The sequence below is a fragment of the Nanorana parkeri genome, unplaced genomic scaffold (genome assembly GCF_000935625.1).
Source record: "Nanorana parkeri isolate BGI_ZX_2015 unplaced genomic scaffold, ASM93562v1 scaffold1330, whole genome shotgun sequence".
Taxonomy (NCBI): Eukaryota; Metazoa; Chordata; class Amphibia; order Anura; family Dicroglossidae; genus Nanorana; species Nanorana parkeri.
In genome coordinates, this window is record NW_017307598.1 from 335894 (window position 1) to 344882 (window position 8989).

At 43.8% G+C, this 8989-nt stretch overlaps 1 protein-coding gene across 1 annotated transcript in view; it reads right to left on the bottom strand.

Moving 5' to 3' along the window:
- LOC108797748 (adhesion G protein-coupled receptor E3-like) overlaps positions 1-8989 on the bottom strand; it is a 32400-nt gene that overhangs the window by 19393 nt on the left and 4018 nt on the right. The window contains exons 4-7 of the mRNA XM_018569400.1: positions 6860-6931; positions 5156-5293; positions 3203-3277; positions 698-762 (exon numbers count right to left, since the gene is read on the bottom strand). Coding sequence (XP_018424902.1) covers positions 698-762; positions 3203-3277; positions 5156-5293; positions 6860-6931 — 350 coding nt within the window. The remainder of the gene's footprint in view (positions 1-697; positions 763-3202; positions 3278-5155; positions 5294-6859; positions 6932-8989) is intronic.

The window sequence follows — 8989 nt, forward strand, 5'->3', positions numbered from 1 at the left end:
GGGACGGTCTGATTCCTGAATGGGAGGGTCTGATTCCTGAATGGGACGGTCTGATTCCTGAATGGGAGGGTCTGATTCCTCAATGGCAGGGTCTGATTCCTGAATGAGATGGTCTGATTCCTGAATGGGATGGTCTGATTCCTGTGAGGGAGGATCTCATCTCTGAATAGTAGTGTCTGATTCCTGAATGGGAGGGTCTGATTCCTGTGAGGGAGGATCTCATCTCTGAATGGGAGGGTCTGATCCCTGAATGGGAGGGTCTGATTCCTGTGAGGGAGGATCTGATCTCTGAATGGGAGGGTCTGATCCCTGAATGGGAGGGTCTGATTCCTGAATGGGGGGGATCTGATCTCTGAATGGGAGGGTCTGGGTTCATTATAACCAGTTGGTGGACTTTCTATGTTGTACTGAGGAAAGACTTCTGTGAAAATCAGTCAGCCAATCACAGAAGCAGGAAGCGAAATATCTGGGTCCCCATATTGCATCGAAATTTTTTGACACTTTTAGAAAACTACAGCAGCTGCAATTTTGAATGGAAAGGTAATTTCTTAATGGCATTGAATTACAAAATGGTTTGTGCAGCAATTATATTATTACATTTTGTAAATTTTTTCATTTTTAATTGTATTAAGTGGAGTTTCCCTTAAAGCACCGTACCATAGGAGTGCCCATGGTCATATTGAGCAGCAGTACACACCTGATTCATGGAGTTTTCACATTCCTGCAGCTCCTTGTTAAACTGCAATTGGCATCTCCTGTTCTCTGGGGAAATAAAAAGAGAATCGAAAGCTGAACTAAACTCTCACAACAGAGAACTTCATCTGGCACAGCACGTACAGGCGCAGTCCACCGAAATAATACTAAATCCACACACATTGGTGAAAGAAACAAATGTGTATTTATTATATCAAAGGTGCAGTGCACGGGCTCCTGCAGACTGTTCCTCCAGCCCCAAGTCCATATGTGATCACGTTTCATATTACACCCCAAATATGTGTGTAACAGGAAACATGGCCTGAAAGTTGGGCGATTTTATTGCAGAATTCGGCAAAATTCCTCTCCTCCTCGGCGCCATCTAGTGGCTATAATTGGATGTGAATCTAAAACTATGAGAGCTGTTCAGTCTGCGAACGTTTTATAAATACACAATATTAGCTATTGCACCTTATTCTTATTTTATAAACTGTTAGAGACGTCACAGTTTGTTTCTAGACAGATAAATAATATATAAAGGATTGCATATGAATATTTTGTAATTTTATATGAAGCCAGTAGGCGGCGCTTTCAGGTGATTTTCACATGCTTTCCAGGGGCTCCTTACTTACTACTCTCAAGGTGAAATTTACATACAAAAGTGAATGAGTCCCAGCCCCTCCCTCATCTTCCTTTTATATTGTTCTGTATCTCCTTGTTACCCTGGTTCTCCTTGTTCACTCCTTCTGTATCTCCTTGTTCACCCCTTCTATATCTCCTTGTTCACCCCTTCTATATCTCCTTGTTCACCCCTTCTGTATCTCCTTGTTCACCTCTTCTATATCTCCTTGTTCTCCTTGTTCACTCCTTCTGTATCTCCTTGTTCACCCCTTCTGTATCTCCTTGTTCACCCCTTCTATATCTCCTTGTTCACCTCTTCTATATCTCCTTGTTCTCCTTGTTCACCCCTTCTGTATCTCCTTGTTCACCTCTTCTATATCTCCTTGTTCACCTCTTCTATATCTCCTTGTTCACCTCTTCTATATCTCCTTGTTCACCCCTTCTGTATCTAATTGTTCCCCTTGTTCACCCCTTCTGTATCTCCTTGTTCCCCTACTTCTCCTTGGTTACCCCTTCTGTATATCCTTGTTCCCCTAGTTCCCTTTATGCACCCCTTCTGTATCTTCTGTTCCCCTAGTTCTCCTTGCTCCCCCTTCTGTATCGTCTTACAAGTATCAGCATGTAGGAGATCAGTGTGTACTGCAAGCTTTTGGGAAATTTTTAACAAGCATTGCAAAGCATTTACAACGTTTCGGCAAGCTTCAAGCAGCTCTGTAAAAAGCCTTCAAAGAACTCTTCGGTTCCTCTCTACCAGGTTGCTGCAGACTTTTACCAAGCTTCCAGGTAGTGTTGCAGCACTCCCATTAAGATCTGTGTTCAACATTCCCAAACTGGAGCTGAGGGGTACTTTACAAGGCTTCAAAGAAGCTTGCTGAAAGCTCTGCAAAGTCTTTAGAAAAGCTTCCTGTACACATGGCCCCTATACATGCTGAGGCTTGTGTGAACAAGGTCTATGAGGTTTCAAGTAGAGAGAGAGGATGTGAAAGGGAGCAGCTTTGGTTTGGTTGGTGGGCACTCAAAGGTGTTCCCCATGAGTCAAAATGGCATATTGTATTCTTATTACACCAGGACACAGCCCGCCTTTCTGAATGTTATAAACCTACAGTATGAGGTCTTTACTCTTGTGGAAGACCACTGAGTGCCTACCAAACCTTTTGGTATATTGCTTTATTTGTGTGGAGCACCAAGGCAGTACTATTGAGGACTGAGTGCTGATACTGCTTCTCTCTATCTCTTTCTATATACAATATATATACTGTATATCCATAGTAGGTACAGAGGCACTTACTGGTCTTGCAGTCAACGGACTGAGCTCAAAACTGCTGATGCTTTGACTTATCTCCTCTGAAAGACCCATGAGTGCCTCTACTTCCAATTGGTACAGGTATTTTGGTGGATGAGCTCCCGGCCATTTACCTTACTAACAGAGCGCTGTGTCTACATTGAATTTCCTACACAACTAAAATACCTATAGAGGGAGTGAGAAGTTTGACATTGATCAGGTTTTAGAAATCCATGTTTAGGCTTTCGTAGGCCTAACAGTTAACTGGTCAGGGTTCCTTCAGTGTCATAAAACAGGATCACTACTACGTTCTCAGGTCAGTGTCAGGAACCATTCATTGAGGGGAACACAGGAGATCAGCACTCCCGTAGGTGGCGGTTTTGGAAGAAACTTCACCCAGTGGTTACTCTGCATTGGAGGAGTGTTTGATGGCTCATGGCGGAGGAGGAGGTCAGTATTGATTTTTTTCGAAGGTATGCCATTTGTAAAGCAACTTTGAGTCATTGTAAGACGAGAGGTATGGCTGAATTCCACAACAGCCATACTGTACTCAGGGTCATTGAAGGTGATGGGTGTACCATGCCTTAGAGCTATAGAACTGCTCACCTGGCCGTGGTGTCTGTGGTCCTGTGACCGGCGGTGAGGTCCTCTGTGTTGGCCCTTCAGTGGTGGTAATCATTTCTGAAAAAGAAAGATTTTTATTAATAGTGACCATGTGCAGAATTAAAGTTTATCTCCAATGCTTTGAAAATGATTTACTGTAAAGATTATTTTCTGGAATTGGTAATAAATAAAAAAAAGTCAATTAGAATGAGAATTGGAAGTTACAATTCATTGCTTAAAACTGCAAATCCGAGCCAGTGTGCCGAACCTGCAATGTCAGTAGTTGGCTTTGATAGCCAATGACTGATGATCCAATGCTGGTTCCTTGGTGCCGGTATATTGCAGCACAGGGTAGGGTGCTCTTCAATGCAGAGGATCCCGGCACAGGAGAGGTAAGTGGGTTAAGTGTACATTAGGGTTATTTTGAAGGTTAGTGTGAGGGTTACAGGGATAGTGTTACAGGAAGGGTTAAAATGAGGGTTAGATGGAGAGTTAGCATTAGGGGTTAATAGGGGATTTAGTGCACAGGTTACAGGGAGATGTAGTGTGAGGGTTACAAGGTGAGTTAAAGGTCAGTGCTTTCCCCCCATAGTTCTCCTCAGGGTCACGGGAGGACACAAACTAGAGTCCTCCCGTCACCCCAAAGCTCAGTATATAGCGGGCTACAGCTCACGGGAATACTGAGACCGCCACAGCCGGGACGGATCCCGACGTTACTATTTAGAGGCAGAGCCAGCTGTGCCCCTCCCCCCCCCCGTCAGTCAGCGCTGGAGGATCGGAGCGGGGAGGGGAGGAATCTGCCGCCCGAGGCAGACGCCTTGTTTGCCTCGCAGCAGATACGCCCCTGACACACAGGGACTAGCTGAAGACCGCTCAAGAACTTGGTCATGGCTTCTTTGTTTATATATGAAAGCGTGCGCGCTAATGAGCGTGCGCCCGTACACTAATGAGCGCGTCTCCGTACACTCACATACGTGCACTATTGCTCATAAACATTCTCATATGTGCACGTCCATACCGAGATAGAACTATGAGGTGAGTGATTTTCACTCACCTCATACCGTGTTTCCCCGAAAATAAGACACTGTATTCATGTACAAAAATAGGGTGATCTGGGCAATCAGGGGTAAGAGCAATTTGGTAACCAATCGCTCTCCAGAATGAGCGAAGCGCACTTTCACTATCGATACCTCACAGGTGGAGCGCATTTGGTATCAGTCCGCCTGTGACAGGACCCGGCGCTCTAGAGGAGGGTTCGGCTTATGCGGCTCTGCTCCCTCCGGTGCCGCCTCGCTTCCCCTAGCGCTGGCTTTGTTGGCACCACTGATTCTCTCCCGCCTCTCCCGCGGCTCTTCAAGTTCCCCCTTAGGCCACCACCGGCCCTGGGAATGGTCACAACTAGGTCTTATTTTCGGGGTAGGTCTTATATTTTAGCAATTCCCAAAAATAGTACTAGGTCTTATTTTTGGGGTAGGTCTTATTTTCGGGGTAACAGGGTAGTTCTCCTTTAAGAAACGGCTTATAAATCTTCTGCCCACCCACATGCCGGGCAGATGCCATTGTCACATCATTCCTGCCACTAGATGGAGCCAATGAGCATCAAAATTGCTGTGCTCCTCAGCTCCATCTAGTGGCAGGAATCCTGTGTAAATGGCATTCGCCCAGTGTATTACTCGGTGGAATATTTATTACTGAGCCCCTTCATGTTAGGGCTGCATAGACCAGTGTGCAAGTTACAGGGAGTTTTACAGAAGGGTGAAGAGTTTGGAGAAGGAAGGAGAAGAAGGAGAACAATCTAGGACAACATCGCTGACCCGAGAAGTGAGCTGAATTGGAGAATTTTCCCAAATTAGCGATGTTGTCCAAGAAAGGGGTTACAGGAAGGGTTAGTGTTATGTGGGGGGTAAGTGTGAGGGGTTATTGGGGTGGGTAAGTGTGAGGGTTACAGGAACTTACCTGTACATGTGTCATCCCGTTTTACAAGTGTGAAGCACGCTGGTAAATATCTGGAATTGCACAAACCACCGTCACAATAACAGGTATTGCTTTGGCAAACGGCGTCTAGAGGGCACTCGCTGTCATTCGCACATTTATCTGCAAGAAAAACAAAAAGTTTTAGTGCATTTAGTTTTTGGCAGAGTATCAGCAAAACAGCAGAATCCGTTAAATGTTCAAGAGCGGCTCATTGTTAAAGTGTTTAAAGACCGGACTGTCAGCCGAAAATCTGGGTCTGAACGTGCGAATTGTGGCCGTCAGCGACTAGTCAATGTTAGGGCAGAACGGGGGAGGGGCAAGACTGGTACAAGACAACAGAAGGGCAACAGTGCCGTGTCAGATCCCTCGCATCACCTTTCAACATCTCGTGGTGTCACGAGGCGGCCCAACGAAGTACTGATGGGGGGGGGTCATAATAATCTGGCCACTCAGTGTAAATACCAATGATAATAAAATAGATTTGTATTGTAACCGTAATGTCTTCCTTATATATCGTTTCACAAACTGTTTGCACTTTATAAATCCTGTATAATAATACTAATGATAACTACAACGATGAGCTGGTCTAAGGCTACCAGCACACTGCAGAACTGTTTGTCGTCTTTGAGCAACACAACATTACCTTCAGAAAGCCGCTGGCCTCCAGAACCCAACACGACCAAAGAGTTTCCAAAGCCAGTTGAAGACACTTTGAATCTTTAAATGCTCAAAGTTGCTTCGAGGAATGAAAGGCTCAGCACTGCTCGGTGATGCATCTCAATGAGCAGATATGGTGTTAGTTCCAGGACAGGGAAAAAAGAAAGAAAGAAAGAAAGAAAGAAAGAAAGAAAGAAAGAAAGAAAGAAAGAAAGAAAGAAAGAAAGAAAAAGAGAAAGAAGAAAGAAAGAAAAGAGAATAGAAGAAAGAAAAGAGAATAGAAGAAAGAAAAGAGAAAGAAGAAAGAAAAGAGAAAGAAGAAAGAAAAGAGAAAGAAGAAAGAAAGAAGAAAAAAGAGAAAGAAGAAAGAAAAGAGAAAGAAGAAAAAAAAGAAAGAAGAAAGAAAGGGGAAAGAAGAAAGAAGAAAGAAAGAAAGAAAAAGAAAGAAAGAAAAAAGAAAGAAAGAAAAAAAATAAAAGAGAAAGAAGAAAGAAAGAAAAGAGAATAGAAGAAAGAAAAGAGAAAGAAGAAAAAAAAGAAAGAAGAAAGAAAGGAGAAAGAAGAAAGAAGAAAAAAGAGAAAGAAAAGAGAAAGAAGAAAGAAAGAAAGAAAAAAGAAAAGAGAAAGAAAAAAGAAAGAAGAAAAAAGAAAGAAGAAGAAAGAAAACTTGCCGCACTTCTTACCGGGACTCCTAAAAAAAGACGGGTGCTCTACATGGCCGCGGATGGCGCCGCCACACGTAAACAAAAAGGAAGACGTCACCAGCACTCCAACAACGATAATAACAGCGATTCCCCTTCGTCGCCCCTGTGCGGCCCCCGAAAAGCGCTCGCCAATGAGAGACGGCATCTGTCAATAAATGAGCACCTAATCGCTGTTATTATCGTTGTCGGAGTGCTGGTGACGTCTTCCTTTTAGTTCCAGGACTGGATCTCCAGAAAGTGCTCACAGGGATCACAAGAAGTGAAACTCTTCTCACACGATGGTGAAGTATATAAATATCATTATAGAGGATAATCAGCCGCTCACCGTTTGGCAGTGCAGTGCGCTTTGCCATCCTCCTCATTCTCAGGCCAGGCTGATGAGCAGGGACAGTCAGGGCTGAGGAAGAAAGATATTCATAAGTAAAAACTATTTCCTTAATGATACTTCATAATATCCAGGAAATATTACAACAATGAGAGGTAACAATCGATTGAAAACGTTTGGTCATGTGATTGGCTTTTTACAAATCGGCCAAGCCTTGTAGGTGGAGCTTGGTGGGCTGAGTGAGCTTTTGGTTCATAGCTAAGTAGACTTGTGCGCCGTCAAAAAATTTGTTCCGTTTCGGAATATACGTTATTTCGTATTTCGTAATTCGGGTCCGAAACTCAATTCGGATTCGTACGAAATACGAATTTTCGTTAGTTTCGGCACATTTTCGTAATTTTAAGAACATTCGTTATGATGAAGTTAAAAAGCAAAAATACCTTTGTTAATATTGGAGTCGATGTGGTAGTGGTTTTTTTTTAATCCGAAATACGAAATTCCGTTAACGGATTCCGGATCCGAATTTCGGATTAAAAAAAAAAACTCATCAACTCCAATATATTAACAAAGGTATTTTGCTTTTTAACTTCAATATAACAAATGTTCGTAACGGAACGAAAATACGTCAACGGAATTTCGTATTTCCTGCCTGTGTATTGTAATGCAACTCTCAGCAGCAGCGGATCCGTATTTCGGATTTAAAAAAAAATCTTGTCATGTTGTTCAATCTCATTTACAGGGGTAATATTAGTTCCCCTTTCAAAGAAATTCGGATTTCAACGGAATTTCGTATTTCGGATATAATTCGGAAACTGCAATTCGGATTTCGGATGCTTCAGAGTTTACGAATTTCAGGAAAATTCGTACGAATTTCGATTCGTAACGAAACGAATCGCACATGTCTATAGCTAAGGTGGCAGTGAGGTCTCCCGACTCTGTCCCCGTCCACCTGGGAGTTGTTTTGGCTGTTTCTGTCCACTTCTATGTGTGCCAGATCCCCCGACTTCATTCTCAATCATATAGGGACAGGGGGAGCCCCTCAAATTCACCAGAGCAAGTGTGCAGACCCAAAAACTTAAAGTAATATTCAACTCTCAAACCATTCATCAAAAACTAACATATCAGTTCTGGATGGACTGGCCCAGTGTTGGCACAAAAGTTGCAGATTTGAACATGTTGTGGTGCACAATGTAATGCCATCAGTTTGGTTGGTAGCAAGTCTTGGTTTAGATTAGGGGATGCACCGAAACCGATACTAGTATTGGTGCCGATACATGATGTTTGGCCGAGTACCCGAACTCGCCCGGCTTCCTGATTGGCCCGGGAAGCTGGCTTCATGCTGATTGGCTAGGAAGCAGGCTTCCCAGGCCAATCAGTATCGATCTAGCCAAACAGCATAGTGCCAGCTTCCCGTCCAATCAAGAGGCTGGGAGGTGGGTCCATGCCGACGAAAGCACCGGTATCGGTACTCGGTATCGGTACCGGCGAGTACCGAACGCAAAAAATTGCACTAAGCAGACCCATCTTCAGTCTATGGGCTGTCACATGTAAGAGGACATTTGTCCATTTACATCTGAATACCTCTTTCAGATCCGCCAAAACAAAACTCTTTTCCGTTTTTTTGTTGTTTCGGACCTAGACGGAGGTAGTTGAATGTAAATGGATGCGTGTCTATGTACATTCAGTTGCCTATAAGGTTACATTGGGTTTCTGCTCAAAAACGGACAGGAGGCTCGGATCGGACTGCTCGCGTGGAAGGGGCCTTCTGAAGATTTCCCTTTACTATAGACTCAGCTAGAAGTGAGTTAAATCCTCTCTTAGACATTTGTGAATGAAATACGTGTCCCCATTGGACCATTTCCCCTCTATTGCTAATCTGGTGACATCTCAAAATGTTGTTTCAAGTTTTGGCTTTAGATACACTTTATTGTCCAAGTCCGAACAAGACTTAATGGATGGGAAGCAACAGGCAACCACCAAAACAGGAACCAATTGTAGCGCCCATCACCTTCTGTGATGTGACTACTATACATTTAGTGATGGGCGGGGCTGTAGACAGCCTGGCTGGATTTGTAGTAGCAATTACATGGTTAATCCCAGATGTCTAACATTGTCTGTACCCCCCCCCCC